Source organism: Sinohyriopsis cumingii, chromosome 14, assembly GCF_028554795.1.
Source record: "Sinohyriopsis cumingii isolate HCF-2022 chromosome 14, ASM2855479v2, whole genome shotgun sequence".
Lineage (NCBI taxonomy): Eukaryota > Metazoa > Mollusca > Bivalvia > Unionida > Unionidae > Sinohyriopsis > Sinohyriopsis cumingii.
Window position 1 is genome coordinate 97380370 of NC_142974.1, and position 19214 is coordinate 97399583.

Here is a 19214-nt window from a genome sequence, read left to right on the forward strand (position 1 = left end):
CACTGCATCTGCAGACTCTTCCAAGGACATGAAATATTTTGCATCGACACAGTGGAGGTATAATTAATCAACATGTCTGAGAGATTTTTATATGGTCAACATTTAGATATATAACATTTGGATTAAAAAAGGTTATACTGTGCAAATTTCACCAATACACTAGAATATCAATAATCTTGAAGCCAACTTCTGGATTCTTCCCTAATTTGGATTCCCACAATGTGTCTCCAACATGTAAATTCCCAAATGATTACAATACACTAACTCAATGGACCATTTTTCTGGACAAATTCTTTGTCCCTCTTGGTCCAAATAATTGGCATTTTACTATATGAAACAAAAAATACAACAGTCCTTACATGAGATAGCTGGCTATTGATCCCCAAGGCAGCTCTCCTTAAACGGTTGGTAGTTGGGGATGGTGTGTGGGTACTTGACATGCCAGACAATATGGAACATAAACTCAATGCGGTCCTGACATTGTTTCAGACAGGAGGGGCAGCGAAAAGGGTCGTCTTCTTCCATTGGTGAGTGGAGGCTCTGGTGTAGATGAAACATGGTGTAATCATTGAAAATTATATTGCAGTGCAGACAATGGTGTATTCCTTCATCTGCCACAGGGTTTGCTGATGTAGTAGTTACATCTCGCTTTTCTTCATACTCTGATTCTGAGTCTAAGCTTTTGGACATGATAGATGAGTTACCTCCCTTCCATTCTCCATCTTCTGAGTCAATACTGCTGGAAGATTTATTCATGCTGAGATCGATGACGCTGTCTGAGGAGTTTGGTGCATACTGGAAAGCCATAGAGTGGTTCTGAGCACGAGTCAGGTTAGCAGGTGAGGTCTGCCCATTGTGACATTCAAAGCCCTTACAGTAACGAGGCGGACCGTGAAGATCATTCTCATTTACTTCAGGAGATCCCCTGGCAATGCCACTGCCATTCTGTAATCCAAAGGTGTGTGACACTGGGCGAGGTGGTGGGGACTGGATTATGCTAGAACTCGCATGAGATGTTGGCGAGTATCGAGACTGCTCTGGACTTTGATGAAATCTTTCTTCTTGTCTGGAGGAGATAGTTAGGGATCCATGTTGAGCCTGCCTCTGTTGATCATGAGATTCTCCTGGTGAGGTAGGTGGAGTAACCTACAAAAAGAAAGAACTCGTGAAGAAGCCATATACTGCAGCTCACTCATATTCATTCCATAAACAGCCATTCAAAAGTATTCATAAGAAAGTAATCTGATAAATATGTTCTGTGCAAAAAGACTTAAGTAACATAAAATGCAAAAAATGATACATGCGTATCAATCATTTTTAATTGTTTTCTTCTCCAAGTTTCACATCTCAAATGCAAGTTGAGAATGACATTAGAAAGGTCCTACTTGATCAGAATGTTAGTCTTCATTAACATGAGCAACACAGGCAGTATCAGGAATCAAGCTAGACTTTAATTTTAGGAAGAAGTGTCTTCTTTTGGACAAAACAGGGACAAGTGAAAGCTGAACTGGGAGAAGTGGGAGCAAAGCAAGAAATGCAATATATATGTACATGTTTTTCTTAGTATGGATATTTGCATTAAACACTGGCTTGAAGCAATACTTTTTTTGAGTAGAAACTTTTCAGAGTTGTTTGTATATCATAAACGCATTTGGTACATGCATAAAAATTATCATATTCATATGCAGTGTATTTCTGCCATCTGACTTTAAAAGAGAACAGTAGAAGCTATACATTATATTGAATTTTAACTGAGTCACTAGATTACAGTATTGCAATTTCAAGTAGGTAAAACTGCTACTAAAAGTACCCTTAATCAATAAAAAAATTTTTTACTTTATTAAAGTTCACCATAAAATGGCACTTGAAAAGATTTCTAAGGATGTTTGAAATAACCTATGTACCATGTAAATGAAGGCAAATGCATGCATCTTCAGATCATACTGTAGGAATTTTCTTAATTTAATTTTCTAGCTTTGTTACATTAGATAACTGACAGTACTGCAAAGGTAAGGTTTTATTAATTGTCAACATACCTACATTTTTCTTCTTTGTACTTTTACAAAAAAAGAGTGAAGTCAGAAAACAAGTCTGACCGTGCAAGTGAACTAAACAACATAGCATTGTTTCATACATTTCTTACTTACAAAATTGCATTTTAAAGCTAAATCTTCATTAACAATATATTTAGATTTTGATTTCTATGAACATTTTCTTTTACTGAATATATATGCTCAATAGTTTACAACAGTCATACCTCCCAGACTGAGCTATGCCAACCATTATTTCCACAGATCAGGTTCACTTCAGGTTTGAAACTGATTTTATGAAAAAACTAAATTAATGTAGACTATATATTGCAGTTAAAATATACAAATCACTGATTCTATTTCTTAAAACACAAATTTCAACATACTATTGTTTAAGTTTCAAAAACACAAAGTTTGTATGGTTTTATCATCAAAGGATAACTTTTGGAAATCGGGCTATGACAGTTGCTAATCTTTTACAGAAAGAGTCAACGGTTAGTCAGCTATATCCAAACAATTGCCTGTGAATGTGCAAGAGTTTGTTTGTCAGTGCAAAGATATCGACACCAGCTATCTGATGGCTTGATGCCTGCATTTCAGCTTGAGCTACAACATGGAGTAACCTGGCTAAGGTAAGGGAGCTACAACACTAGGAGTAACCTGGCTAAGGTGAGGGAGCATCTAAAGAACTAGTCACTCAATGTCCTCCTAAATACTCACAGGGTTAAGTCATTTTTGCTTTCCTAACAGAAGGTGGCAAAGTTTACAATTTTCTGGTCACTTAGTCCCCCACTTCGCCTGGTAGGGTGACAATTATGTTCAAGTTTATCAAGCTGTTCTGGCTTTGTGTGACTGCTCCTCTAATTTGTATCTTTGTATCTTATTTTATATACACTTTACAGAATTTATATCATTGTATCTTATTTTATATACACTCTACAGAGTTTGTATCGTATCTTATTTTATATACTTTACAAAATATGTATCATTGTATCTTATTTTATATACACTTTACAGAGTTCGTATCATTGTATCTTATTTTATATACTTTACAGAAGATGTATCATTGTATCTCATTTTATATACACTTTACAGAATTTGTATTGTATCTAATTTTATATACATTTTACAGAATTTGTTATCAATGTATCTTATTTTATATACACTTTATAGAATTTGTATCGTATCTTATTTTATATACTTTACAGAATTTGTTATCATTGTATCTTATTTTATATACACTTTACAGAATTTGTATCATTGTATCTTATTTTATATACACTTTACAGAATTTATATCACATCTTATTTTATATACACTTTACAGAATTTGTATCTTTCTCTTATCTTGCCATACTTTATGTCTGCATTTATTTAGAAGGATTATTATCTTCTTAAAGTTTTACTGAAATTCAAAAGTTTTAAAATATTATTTTTAGTTGGTACCATATAGTTATTATTGTATTGTTAAACAACAATAATTTATATTCTCTATGCAGGTAGAGTAATATGACATTTGAAAAAATGTCACTAACATGGTATATATATGCTGTACAATAGGGCCTTCTCATTATTGTTCTGATTAGCCAGCTCGAATTCATGATACATGGCAATGTCAATGCAACAATGTAGCAAAAAATGTTAAAATTTTGAAAATAATACATGGCTATAATGTTAGAATTTGTAAATGGAGAAAGGCTAAAGTCCAGCTATCAGCTGTTCATAAGATCATCAATCATGGTTATGATGTTACAAAGGAACAAAGGAATTGTACTATAAGAGATGGAAGCCATCATAATTATCTGAATTGTTTATCCACAAGCTTTTCAAAGAAAGGATGGGGATTATGCTATCCTGCCTATTCAGATGTACTGAGGAATGTATGAGTAGAGCTCCTTCAACACCATCTGAGTTAGAGATTCAAATACTGGACATGATCCTCCTTTAATTGGTATACATGGAATTCAGGTTACAATATCATCTATGGAAATGTGACCTTTGCCTCCACCCTCCTTCAGTGGGGTGGGGTACATTTAGAATTTTCAAATGTAAAATAGTAACATATGGAAGTCAGATCAATTAACAGACAACTAAATGGCCAGAAAAACATAGACTGACAGATGGCTGATACCCTTCACAACATTTGCAGAAATGAACAATTATAATTAAGTACATCAAGATAGTTTATTTCCACATGAAAAAACATCTGAACCTCCTGCATGGTATGGTTTTTAACCCAAAATATTGCTTGTCTCCCATCACTCACTGAAATCTCCAACATCTGCCAAATTTATAGTGAGAAATTGAATTTCTTCCTTTTTGGTTCCAGTCTAGTATATTTACAGTAATACTACCTTTTTGGTTCCAGTCTAGTATATTTACAGTAATACTACCTGTGATCAGGTGCCTGAAAACTAGCATATGCAGGGCAAAACAATGTAGCTGATAATTTCATCATCACCCTTCAATCCTGTCATCTTGGTCAGCTGACTTAATGGTTTGAAGCTTGTTATGGAAAGTATACTATGTGACAGGGGTCATGTACCAGGCGATTAAGTCACCTTAAAAATATAAACTTCCCCTTCTTCTGTTAGGAAAGTGAAAACAACTTCACCCAGTGTAAACTGATTTTCTTTTAAGTACATTAAGTGACCATAGTTTTTTTTTAGATGCTCCATCACATTAGCCAGGTTAGTTCCAGTGTTGTGTTGTAGTTTTGGCTGACTGACCATAAACCCTTTCCGGAGTAAGTTAGCAACTATCACTGCCAGATTTCCACAAGTTATCCTCTAATGATAAAAACAAACTTGTGTTTTGAAACTTAAACAACAGCATGTAAACAGAAATTGCATTTTCAGAACAGATTCTGTGAAATGAATATTTTTACTGCTGCATGTACATCTTTTTCTTCCTAAAATCTGTTTGAAACTAAATGAATATGTCATGTGGAAATAATGGTAGACATTGCTGTATCTGGGAGGTACAACTTTATTAGATTGTTTTCATAAACCATTGGGCAAATATATTCAGGAAAATATACAGAAAGCAGAGTCTAAATACTATGTTATTCAAGATTTAACTTTAAAATGCAATTATGAAGGTCAGAAACACGTGACAATGCTATGTTATGGAATTTGAGAAATACTATGAGGTCAGTTTTTTTCTTCTGAATTCATTCATTTTTGTGTAAATACGACGCAAAAAAGCAGCAAAGCAAATACTACTTAACTAATCAATAACATTACTACTAGAACAAAGACAAATAATAAAACATTACATTTGCAATCCTATCAATAGACTGTTGTAGCAAAGCTAGAAAGTGAGTGACTATATAAGGAAAACCCCTCTTTGTATAAATAGAGGCACTCACATGTTGGATGTCTTAATTGATTTGGAAAAGATTTAGTTCATTCATATATCGACTTAAATGCTTCAGTGTGTCATCTATGAATAGTTGCATAAATATTTATTAGTAACAAAGAAATTAGGATGGACTGAAGACAAGTGTGCATTTGCTCTCATGCACATGGTAAACAGGGTTCTCAATAGATTTCCAAACTGAAGTCAGTTGACCCTTGACCCCAAAATCTCGGGAGTCAATTCTTTTGGACAGGTATGACCTGTGCTAACTCGTTATTGGTGGAAACAAAATAATGTTTAAGATTTCTTGTCTCGTGCTGAATAATGAGAAATATCTGAACAGTATTTTGTAAGAAATATATGATCTCATTTTTGCAAAAGTGTTTCTCTAATTATGTGTTACTGTGTGGATATTTTGTATATAAAACATTCAGAGGATTATTTTTAACTTTATTATTTTTTCAACTTTTCAACATTTTCAGTTATCAACTACTCAAATCATTTTATATGCAAACATATACCCATACAAGTATAAAGTTTATATATTATTCAAATATCAAGAATGTACATAACAGAATTGTCAGTTCACTTTTCGACTTGTCCTTAGATTTTCTAATAAAGATTTTCTCTACTTCTCCACAGAGCTGACATTATCTTTCTGTTTCTTTGGAGTCTCAGGGTCAGAAAATTCATCACCACCAGGTCATTTCCGAGACAGAGACAGAAAATATTCTCCTTTGCGCCATTGTGATTGAAAGTTCAGATGTATGCACTTAGTGTTATGTCTGATCAATTTTTTTCTGAATGTCCATTAATTAAAATGTATGAGGTTTTAAACATTTTGCAGATTTAAGCAAATAATTGGCAATAAAACACAATCCCATGCCAAAAACTAGCTTAGTGAGAAGCCATATATTCCCGTTTTATCTAACTGATTATAATTTAAACTGCCATCAAACAAATGCAGATATTTTATCATAAAGGAATCCAGTGAAGTCATAAATGATTCAGAACTTTAAAACATCCAGCTGAATGAAGCAACTTGGTCCACTTCTATTGAGAACCAGCTTCGCAAGCTGCCATAACGATACGCTCCAGCTGATTATAATTTGATGTTAAACATACCAATACTGATATCTGATCAAAAAGCAGTGCATTCATATCATAGTTGTTTCCTCTTCCTCTATCATAAACTTCAAATGTAATCTCAAAACAATCCAACCTACATCATTTGAATCTAAGCCTGGCTTCAGTGAACTGTTAGCTCCACCCATTTCATGTATATCATCTTCCATTAGTGCGATATCATTGGTCATCAAGGTCTAAACTAGGCATTTTACTATCTTGCAATTACCATATGTAATCTAGCTACTCGGTTAAAATTCATTACAATATATAGCTTCCATTGTTCTCTTTAAAACTCATATGGCCAAAATATACTGCATATGAATATGATAATTTTCATACACATGCTAAATGTGTTTAAAATATACATATACAGTGCAACCCCGCTATAACGCGCCCCATTATAATGCGAATTCAGATATAATGCAGTTGTGGCATGGCTCCCGAAATTTCATATATTCATTTGCACATGAAAAAATATTTTTGGTCAAAGTACATGAAATAGTGAATAACAAATTTATTATCATTATGGGGAAGAGATCGCATATGAATTCGAATTTAATATGATTGTGGCGTGGTAACTGAAATTTTAAATACATGTATGTGTATATTTCTCGTACTGGGACAAATATTTTTTTTAAGTACAAGAAATAGTGTGTAAAACGTTTATTATCATTTTTGGGAAGAGTTCGCGTATGACTTTTAATATAACACGATCGTGGCGTAGCTTCTAAAATTTAACAATATCACCAGGTTCTTGGAGTGTTATGCCAAAATAAACACTATCAAACATGTTACCAGTAAATAATGTCCGCTTTATTAGCTGGAAATTGAAATGGCATGAAATTGTACATGCGTTCAGCTTAAATTTTTTAATTAATAAAAGTGACTCGTGATCATTGCAGGCCTACTGCACTTAGTTCTCGGGTTTTACATGTGTATGGGGTTTACTTATGAATTTGTTATTAATTTCCTTTTTATAAAAATATTTTACCGTTATGGTAACGCAAGATTACAAACGCAATTCGTTTTCTGCACTTTGTACACAGAAAATATATCATTTTGGGGAAGAGATCGTGTATCAATTCGAATATAATACAATATATATCATGATTGTGGCGTGGTTCCTTAAAATTTAAATACATGTACGTATATTTTTCTCGTCCCCGGAAAAATACTTTTTAAAAGTATGAGAAATAGTGTGTAAAACATTTATTATCATTTTGGGGAAGAGTCTGAGTTTGAATTCAAATATAAATATGATCGTGGCTTGGCTTATGAAATTTAACAATTTCACCAGGTTCTTGAAATGTTATGCCAAAATAAACATTATCGGAAATGTTACTTGTTACTGATCCATGAGTAAAGACAGTAAGTCATCTTTGTGATTGTCTTCAATTAATTCTGTATACCATCGTTGCTCAAACAATAGCCGACGTGTTTTTTTAACTGCATAAACAAACAAGCAGCAGACAATGCGGTGGTTGATAAAAGATTCTCACAATTTAATAAACATAAAAAAACGAACACCGCCAACATGTTTGATGGGCTTGGCAGTGTTATTAGACGCAATCAGTTGACCAGTTAATAATGTCCGCTTTATTAGCTGGAGATTGAAAGGGTATGAAAATGTACATGTGTTCAGCTTTACATTTTGCTCGTGACCATTGCAGGCCTACTGCACTTAGTTCTTGGGTTTTACATGGGTATAGTGTTTGTTTATGAACTCGTTATTAATTTCCTATTTTTTATAAAAATATTTTACCGTTATGGAAAAGCAAGTTCACAAACGCAAATCGTTCTCTGCACTTTGCACCATGATTAGTATAGTAGTTTTCACACGTTTCTTTCGATATTCACAAAATCTGAAGTAAAAGTTACATGCATGCTGAAAGCATGTGTTGATTTGTAATTATTCTTGTTGTAGTCGTTCAAACGAATAAGCGTACAAGCTTTAATTATTGGAAATTTGCAATGGATAAATGTACACAGAAATGCATATGAGAAAATTTTAGCAGTATGAAATTTGTACAGACACCATTCATAGACCCTGGAATGCAATGAACCATACACGTGCTTCGTCTTTCTTAACCTAATTTTGCTGTTAATTTTTCCCACTGAATTCAGACACATAATGATGTGTGACAAAATGATTGAATAGTTTAAATATGTATGCAATTTTTGCAATGGAATTACGTGTTTTATGGATTAATTTCAAGCCCAGACGGTACAATATCAGACGGCAAGTAAACGGAGTTAATACTCTGTTCATGCTATATATTAGACGTTTAATTCAGATACAATGATCAGGGGAAAAAATATTGAATACTGTAAATATGTGTGCAATTTTTCAATGGAATTACATGCATTATAGATGAACTGAATGCCACAATAGTAAACGGTGTTGATACCCTATTCATCATATACCGTAGGCATGAATACACGTATATGTGCCAATGCGTTGTTCTCTGAAAAAAGTAAAATACTGTAAAACGCGACCCCGATATTAATGTGATCCAATTATGTGGACCCCAATTATCGCGTTATAGTGGGGTTCCAATGTAAAACAAATGGGTTGATGAGTACTTAAAACCAATGGGTCAACGGTCCTTCCTGGGGTTTTCCTGGTTTTTTCCTCTACCAGTTATACTGGCTGCCATGTATAGCCTATCTTGTACTGAAAAATGTTGTTAAACCCCATAAATACAACAATAAAAAATAGGTATTAAATGGAAATATGCATACTGAGAAACAGAAGGCATCACACAAATAAAATAACGAAGACACACATAAACTTATGTATGCATACATTGCATTTCTTGCTTTGCACCTACTTCTCTGTTTTGTCCAAAAGGAGAGGTCACTTCTCCCTAAAATTCATGTTTAGCTTAACCTCCGATGTGAGAATTCTGAAAGAATCTGACTTTAATTGATGACATAAACTTTACTTTAAATCTCACTGCAAGGTATGATCTGAGTCAGTGCATATAGTTGTTGAGATGGATTAGTCTATAATATGTCTCACCTGGACAGGATTAAAGATGCTATGTTCCGAATCAGTGCATATAGTTATTGAGATGGATTAGTCTATACTATGTCTCACCTGGACAGGATTAAAGATGCTATGTTCCGAATCAGTGAATACAGTTGTTGGGATGGATTAGTCTATACTATGTCTCACCTGGACAGGATTAAAGATGCTATGTTCCGAATCAGTGCATACAGTTGTTGAGATGGATTAGTCTATACTATGTCTCACCTGGACAGGATTAAAGATGCTATGTTCCGAATCAGTGCATACAGTTGTTGAGATGGATTAGTCTATACTATGTCTCACCTGGACAGGATTAAAGATGCTATGTTCCGAATCAGTGAATACAGTTGTTGAGATGGATTAGTCTATACTATGTCTCACCTGGACAGGATTAAAGATGCTATGTTCCAAATCAGTGAATACAGTTGTTGAGATGGATTAGTCTATAATATGTCTCACCTGGACAGGATTAAAGATGCTATGTTCCAAATCATTGAATACAGTTGTTGAGATGGATTAGTCTATACTATGTCTCACCTGGACAGGATTAAAGATGCTATGTTCCAAATCAGTGAATACAGTTGTTGAGATGGATTAGACTATACTATGTCTCACCTGGACAGGATTAAAGATGCTACTGAGTCATTGAGATGGAAATGGGAATTTCACTGCTTGCAATCAAGGGACCTGAATATACATTTCTGAAGAGCTGATTTTTTGCAGTATTAAATCATAACTGAAACCTTGGCAACACATTAAGAAATAAATACAACTGAGCAAGTTTTGTGAACTGAAATTTGTATTGTAGTTTTATCTTTTAATTTAGTTGCTGTGTAATTTCATCATAAACTTCATATTTTCTCTTGTGCTCAAACATGTAAGGTGTCCTTCAACCATCACAATGATGCAATTGTTTCCATGAGAATCTAAGTGTTTTAATCTCCAACTTGTGGAATTGTTGGATGCATTTTTACAATGAATAAAGTGTTTATTGGTCTTCTGTATCAAATCAAGTAAAGGAGGAACAATAAAGTTAGAAACTATACAAATTCTACCTCTGTAACAGTTAGCAATCACGGCTGTGTCAAGTCAACTTACGTCAATTAACTAATCAAACAAACAGAACAGTGCTAAGTACATCAACATAAACAAGTAGTTTATCATATTCTTTTGCAAATTTAATCAACAATAACAAAGGAACGATGAGAAAGGTGCACGAAAAGCTTAGTTTGACTGATAGGATTCATTATTTCAGGATGAGCAGAGACTTTGCTATAACTTGCAATGAAATCATAGCAAAAATACTTTACTAATATAATGACAAATGTAAACAATAGTCTCTCAAAGAGACTGATGTTCGGCTGGGTGAAAAGAATTTCCAGGAATTCAAAATAAGACCATTTCTTCCTTTTGAACTGCTGAGTGTGGAAAACATCTATGACATTCTTCAGCAATAACAAGATTTTCAAAATTATTCAGTGATAACAAGAGTTTCAACATTTGCTACTACTGTGGTACACATATTGGATCTCAGCTTGATACCATTTTCATTCATAAAAAAAGTAGACAACATTATAAGTCATTTGGTGAAAACTGCATATCATAATGATTATCCATTTAGGGTGAGTAGTCACAATAAGATTTTTAAGACAGTCCTTGTGGCAGCCATATTGGATGCACAACTGGCACCAATGTCACTTAGGACCAAGATATCATAAGAAGTATACTGGCGCAAACTCTATGCTGATATAGCCACTCATTTGGAGAGGAGTAGAGTTTAAGATATTACTTTTCATTCAGGAGTAGCATTAACAAGATTTTCAAAATGGCTGATGCGGTGGCCATATTGGATGTCAGACCGACCATTTTCATTTAAGACAAACTGGATAAGATAAGAGTTCTCATGCAACTCCCATATAATTGACTTTCTAATCAAGCACAGTTGTGACAAGATTTTAAAGATGGATGCCACAGATGCCACAATGGATTTCAGATTGACACCATATTTAACCAGCTAGACATCATAAGAAGTAATTTAGTCAGCACTGTGTTATGACCATCCATTTAGGAGTAAGAATAACAAGATTTTCAATGGCTGCGTTTTCTTTTAGCACTAACCAGATATCACAAAAGTCATCTGACATGACCATCCATTCAGGAGGAGTAGCAATTTCAAGATGGCTGCTATATAAGTCATATTGGATGTCTAGGCAGCACCAACTAGACCATGAATATGCGTGTAAAGTTTCATGGTAATCTAGCAAGTAATTTAGATAGAGCTATATAAAAAATAGTTTCAATATTGTTTCTGTAAATAAAGTTGCCCTTTTCTTCAAATGAAGACTTGTTGACTTAATAATCAACAGTATCGCTGGAATGTATCCACAATCATATGCAAAAAGCATTCACATCATAGAAAATGTTTGTAGTGAAACAAGTTGGCATAGTACCTTAAACAATCTTTGAGAGATTAGATATACTGAAAATACATGTAGAGGTAATTTAAATAGAAAAGTGAAGAACTTTGTAAAGGCTGTTTTACTGACCATTATTCCCAACCTGAATATCATAAGTTTCAAACCACTTAATCTTGCCCACCCACCCCACCCCTGTCAGTGTCCATCCCTTTCATAATTTTTCAGAGATTCCTCAATAATTTACACCCTCACTACTGCCACTATTTTTTTGACTCCAGTTATCAAGGGAGAGGCGTGTATACATAAAGTCAAAGAAGTGCTGAAACCTGTACTTAGAGCACATTCTTCTGAACCCCGTTTTTCTCTGGTAAATAAATTATAAACATTCTTCCCAAGACAATGGAGAAATGACTAGAATATATGACTCATATGTCCAACAGTAATACTGCAATAATCTGATTATTTTGTCCCTTTTGCTAATTCTGCTACACTTCTCGTGGGTCGGTGGTTCTTCCCGGGTTTTCCAGGGTTCTTCCTCCACCAATTATACTGGCCGCCATATATAGCCTATCTTGTGCTGAAAAATGGCGTTAAACCCTACAACAACAACAACAACAATAATTCTGCTACAAATAGTCAACAATCACAAAGACCTAGAATAAAAAAGTCAAATTTGAAACTACAAATATATTTGGGACACACACACACAGAAGCAAACATCTTATTATAGCCAATTACTGAGGTTTAATTCATTTCATGGTTATGAATTTCCATAATTTAAAAATAAAATAAAAGGGGGCATTTTTATGGGTACTGAAATTCAATACAGTATGTAATTACACTAATTCAATAAGGTATGTAATTACACTAATTCAATAAGGTATGTAATTACATTAATTCAATAAGGTATGTAATTACATTAATTCAATAAGTTATGTAATTACACTAATTCAATAAGGTATGTAATTACATTAATTCAATAAGGTATGTAATTACACTAATTCAATAAGGTATGTAATTACATTAATTTAATAAGGTATGTAATTACATTAATTCAATAATTACACTAATTCAGTTCTACAAATATTGAAAATAAATAATAAAAGAACAATAGTATGCCCACAAAGATGGTGATTTTGAATGGAGGTCAAAACAATCGCCAGTACATTATCAGCACATTTCACAGACTGGTTAAGAGAAGTCATTCACATCAAGTACTCCACAATACCAAACTGTATCAAGTATATCTATATAGTCATTCACTGACAAGTCCATAGTGTGACTTCCAACTAACATGGCATTAACACTAATTTACAGAATAGTCTAGAAACAATTTGATTGAATTTTCCAATTAGACATGACTCACATCTAGGGAATTTCAGAGTATTCTATAGTTCCTTAGGTGAAGTCAAATACTTGGATTTATACACACTACTGAACTGGATTATTGAGGACACATTCAAGGACATTTAGGATTATTTGGAATTCATTTCACATTACTTTTAAGTGTTTCTTACAAATTTATACTTTGTAACTAAGAAAAATAAATAACTTGCTGATTTTACTTACAATTGTTGGTTTGACTTTTTTATTATTTAAAAACCCAACTTATTTTAAGACCTAGACATAACATGATGATGTCATTATTCCAAATGTGTAGCAAATATGTGACCCACTGCCTTGCTCAATGCAATCAGCAGACAGTGCAATATCTAATGTGTGGAATTACTTCTTTGTGCCTGCCTTTTGAACTGGCAGTAAAGACAGTACATATACTAGAAAGACAAAGAGTTCATCCAAGGGACTGTTATTCTACTGCCAGAGAGAATTTGTAGGAATTCATGACAATAGCTTTTCTGATTTTTAACTGCAGAATGTTTAAACTATCTCTGACATTCCTGAGTGACAAGTCTGGCAGTCATACTGGACAAAACACTGGCATGATTTTCATTTAGAAAAAATTGTGCATGATTAAAAAGACATTTGGCAAAAACCAAATGATGATATGCCCATTCATTCAGGAGAATAATAATATATGAGATTTTCAACATGTTCTATCATAAGCACAGCTGCCAACCTTCCAGGCTCACAATTAGTGAAAACTGGGATAAAAAGTCATGAATTTGGACATGAATTCGTGAAAAATACCATGACAATAACTCCATCCACTCTGACCACCCCATCCACTCCAACCGTCAATACTACACTATATCAAGTTCGCAAAATAAAATAAAATACTACATATATAAAGAGATAGTTATTTATCAAGACATGATACTCTGGCAAACTTGAACTTCCTCAACTGCTTGATTGTAAATTTGTTTTCTAAACAGTTCCGACTTCTTGCCTGATGGTTGATCTTGGGGACTAAAATTGCTGACAAATTTTTTGCAGCTAAGGAGGCCCTAAAGACTGCCTTATTTTTCCTCACCATAGAAAATACTCTTTCGCTGTCACTTTTGCTGTGAGGAATGCACAGGATCTGCAGCATTTTTGGTTCTTCCACAGGATGATTTGGAAGCGATTTTCAAGTCCGGGAATATTTGTCAGAACAAATGTTTAGCATGGTCTCCAGCTGATAAAGGTAGATTGTGTTCGACAAGAAAACTCACAGATAATGCTTCAGCGTTGGTAGCCTGCAGATCTTCTGCCAACGGTTTAAAATATTCCAGAGCTGAAATCTGCGAATTCTTAATTTTCCCAACTTCTACATGTTTTCTACAACCGACATTCTTCCTCACATCGTCTCTGCGATGGCACACTGAGTGCAAAAAGCATGAATGAATGTCAATGTTTAACGGCAGAATGCACGACCAATTTTTTATATATTCTAAATTAAACTTCACTTTTTGAGTAATACATTTCTTTTTCCTTGGTGGTGAAGACATTTTCAACATCTTGCATGCGATGCTGAATGGTAACTCAAATCAGTGTTTTGACGCATGCGCGGAGCAAATTTCCGGTTAGGCTCCAGTTTCTCTCAAAACCATTTGTAAAACTACTCTTATACATATAGATTAAAATAGGCTAAAATGCTTGCTACTGGGCCAACTGTACTAATCGGCTGTAGATCTACCAATATCGGCACCAGCAGTACCGGACCATTTTGGCAACAGCAAATATCATGACTAGCGCTTAACAGGAAATGGGTTATTTTATTGAAGATTTAAAATAATTGAAGATTGGAATATTCGTGAATTTTTGACTTACGGCGTGAATCTGTGAATTGCTGAAAAAGTCGTGAAATTCACACCAAATTCATGAGGGTTGGCAGCTATGTATAAGTCCAAAAGTATAGAGTGGCCTGAATGAATTCCAACTCGGAATGTACTGATGTACCAATAGCCTCGGATGTTATGGTGTGTTAAATCTTGATGTAACACAATGGCATTATCCAGAATGTCTTTAAATGAATACACTATAAAAATTGATTTATTCTAAAAGTATCAATGAGCACTTTGTGCGAGTGTATGATTCGGATTTTTAATATAGCTTTAAAAAAATTTCAGCCATATCAATACGATGTCTGCATTGTGGCAGTTTAAAGTGATGTCTAGCACTGGGGTATCATGCTGCAGACATGTAGCACAATGGCCCACCCAGTCATATTATCCTGACACCAGGCTAACCAGTCCTAACACTAACCTCTTAATGCTGAGCGCCAAGCACAGCAGTTGTTAGTACCATTTTTATGAGTCTTTGGTATGACTCTGCCAAGGATTGAACTCACAACTGCCTGCATCCAAGGCGGACACTCTAACCACTAGGCCATCAGAGCAGTTTTTGAGCACTTTGTAACTCCAATGAATAATTTAAATATATCCTCAAAATATAACAACTGAACACAAGTAAAATACTCATTCCATTAGACAGATATTAAATTAGGAATAAATAATTCTGATGTAAATAACTTCATATATATTCTCTCACCTGACTATCAAATTGATAAACATGTCAGGTATTTTCAACTTTAGCAAACTACACCACTTCCTCGATAACTCGCACCCTGATAACTCGCGAACCATCATAACGCGGTATCAGGCATGGATTCCATTTTTTTAAACCCGAAAATACCCCAAAAATGTATCCCTATTTGTTGTTGAACTTGAAGAAAATCGCGATCAAAATTGGTAACGGAAACTTTGATGTATCGCTCGTTTTATCATTGAAAACGGTAGATAGGACCTGGAAAATTTAATCAACACTACGAAATATCAAATTTAGAAATAGCTCATAAATTTTTTTACATTTTCTTTCCAAACGACATTCTTAGTACACCACAATTAACGATATGTAAGGAAATTTTGATCAATGAAAATGTCACTTACGCCGAGTGGAGGCAGTTCTTCAATAAATAAATACAAATTTTAAAAAAAAATTATCAATTGAAATTTGTGTTCTAGTTCCATCATTTTCTTTTAAGTGTAATCGTCATAAATGCAATGTGTCCTCTTGTAATTAAACGTAAATGTGTCAATCTACCGTAACAGCTATGTCTACGAGTATTTCTCTGAGAACCTAATTTAGTACCGACCATGTTTTGATTACTGACTTGCGGAAGTATTTGTTGTATTGTTGCACTGAATTAAAAGCTGGTCTCCTTTGTATTATCATGTTAATTATGTCTTTTGAATAAAAAAAGGAGGTGGAATAAAAGAAAAGTTAAAAGGCACACAAATCTGACTAACTTAAAATCTAGCGGCCTCGGTTTTATGTCGGGTGAACTGACTTCATTTGATCAATCGAACACTGTAATAAACGTTACTGTGTATGTAACAGAAACTACCTTAAATTAACAGACTATTTCATAACTGTGATCAACGATAACAAGGCAACTAAGTGAAATGAATACTTCATAAAATATTGAGCTTGATTTCACAGATACGGACCATTGTGGGCAAGCGAGTTTCAGAGAATTCTTGAACTGGCATTTAGAGATATCCTCAAGGATGATAAGAGATTTCATTATTACTTCAACTGAAATCATGACATTAACATTGTACTAATTGAACAATAAAAAATTGAGTTTCAATGATGACGTGTTTCGAAATAAATGTCATGTTTTTGAAAAAAGAAATCTTGTTTGGTGGTGTATCAACAGTTAGTCTAGTTCCCAAATTATGGACAACCGATTTGGCAAGATACTATTAAACACCACTATGGGAACCAGACTCATCAAGAAAACAAAAAGCAATGACGTAATACACAGATTTTTCGCGTACACGTGATGGTTGTTCAAACCAGACGGAATGATCTTTCATATGTTGGATATTTTAAAGAAATGTTATTTAAACAGAATAACGAACAACTTCATTAGAAAAAGCGCATTATTGAAAATTATTAAAAACGTGATAGTAAAATGAGGATTCAGTCATTAAACAGCCCAGTTCCCTAATGCCGCCCCCCCCACCCCCGTTTTTCTCGATGTCAAAGTGATTTTAAAAAAAAAATTGGAGGTCCCTCAGTAACTCGCGCCTCACTTATAGTGCGGTCTATGTTTGTGGACCCCGTTGTGTGCAAGTTATCGACGGAAATGTGTACCTGGCAAAGATCATGTAGACCATATTTTTATCCACAGTGAAAAGCAATGTCAATGAACTAAATCCAAGCAAGCATGTTTAAGACAAATGACATCAGTCAGATAGGCCCAAACTCCTACTCTCAATTATGGACAAAGGTCAATCACACAATATAAATGAAATATACATAACACAGGCATGATTTTCATTTAGGACCAACTATATATAATAATATTAAAATCTCATGTTGATATGACATTCCATTCAGGTGGAGTAGCAACATCAAGGTTTTTCAAAATGGTATTAAGTAATGGTAGCTACATCTGATCAATACCATTTTCATTTAGCGACAACTAGACTTCATAAAAAGGCTTCTGGTTAAAACCCACTGCTGATATGGCTTTCCATCTTGGATGAGTAGCTATAGGATTTTAAATCTGGAACTGTAGCAGCCATACTGGATAACAGATTGGCACAAATTGTTTTAAAGCCAATTAGACAAGATATGATGGCTTTTGAAAACTGCCATCCACACAATCCCAATAGGACTTTCCATCTATTAAAAGTAGCAATATCGAGTGGTGGCTATAATGGATGTTAGATCAGCACCAATTTCATTTAGGACCAACAGACATCATAAGAACTCATTCAAGGGAGAAAATCCATTATGAACAGCAACCATTTCATTTAAGGACCAACTAGACATACATAAAAATGTTTCTGGAGAAACCCAACACAACTTTCCACTTCCACTTAAGAAGAAGTACTGATTAATAAGATTTTCAAAATGTCTGCCACAGAGGAAATTTTCATTACAGACCAACATCATAAAATTCATTTAATGAAATACATCATGTTGATACATAAACCCATTTGGAAGTGACAGATTTTCAATATGGCAGCTATACTGGAGATCCAAGCTGAACCATTTTTGTTTAGGACCAGACATTTTCTCCTTATACAACTCCATTTAAATATGACTTTCTATTTAAGAGGAGGAGCAATAACAAGATTTTCCAGATGGCTGCCATACCTCAGACCATCACTTAAATTAGGACCAACCAGACAACAAATGAAGTCTTTTAATGAAACCACCATGTGACATGACCTGTGAGTGATAACATGATTTTCAAAATGGCCACTGTGGTGGCTATATAGGATTTCCAAGCATTTTAATTAAGACCCAATTAGACACAACAAAGCTTATGGTGAGAACCACATGTCAATATGACTTTCAATGAGGATGAAAGCAATAACAACATTTTCAAGATGGTTGCAAGAGAAGCAAAACAGGACAATAGACTGAAACTTACTTCATTTCTGACCATCTAGACCCTATTTTGATGAGTACCAATACAAAGTTTCATGATGACTGCTGTGGTGGCCATACTGGATGGCTTAGCAGAACCAATTTCATTTAGGACCAACTAGACATTGTAAGATGATGTTATGGTAGCTGTGCTTGATGTCTGAATAGCACCATTTTTTCAAGTAGAGCCAACTAGACCTTAGAATAAAAGTTTCATGACAAACCTCCAAGAGTTTCATCAGAGGAGCAATAACATCTGCTAAGGAAAGGACACTGGACATTGGCCATCCCAACAGCCCTCAGTAACAAGCTGCAATTTTGATAGGATACATACTAAAATGTAGTCCTATTTGGTCTAAATCTGACATATTGTTTCAGGAAAACACTTAAAAATTGTCAAAGCTAATTGAAACATGAAGTG

General features: G+C 34.3%; 1 protein-coding gene across 2 annotated transcripts in view; it reads right to left on the reverse strand.

The window, feature by feature from the left end:
* Positions 1-19214, reverse strand: part of LOC149784452 (uncharacterized) — a 70794-nt gene that overhangs the window by 21321 nt on the left and 30259 nt on the right. For both annotated transcript variants that reach the window (XR_016413872.1, XM_089932528.1), the window contains exon 4: positions 360-1146. Coding sequence is in view for 1 of the 2 variants with exons in the window: in XM_089932528.1 (XP_089788654.1) it covers positions 373-1146 (774 nt within the window). In the remaining variant the exon portion in view is untranslated. The remainder of the gene's footprint in view (positions 1-359; positions 1147-19214) is intronic.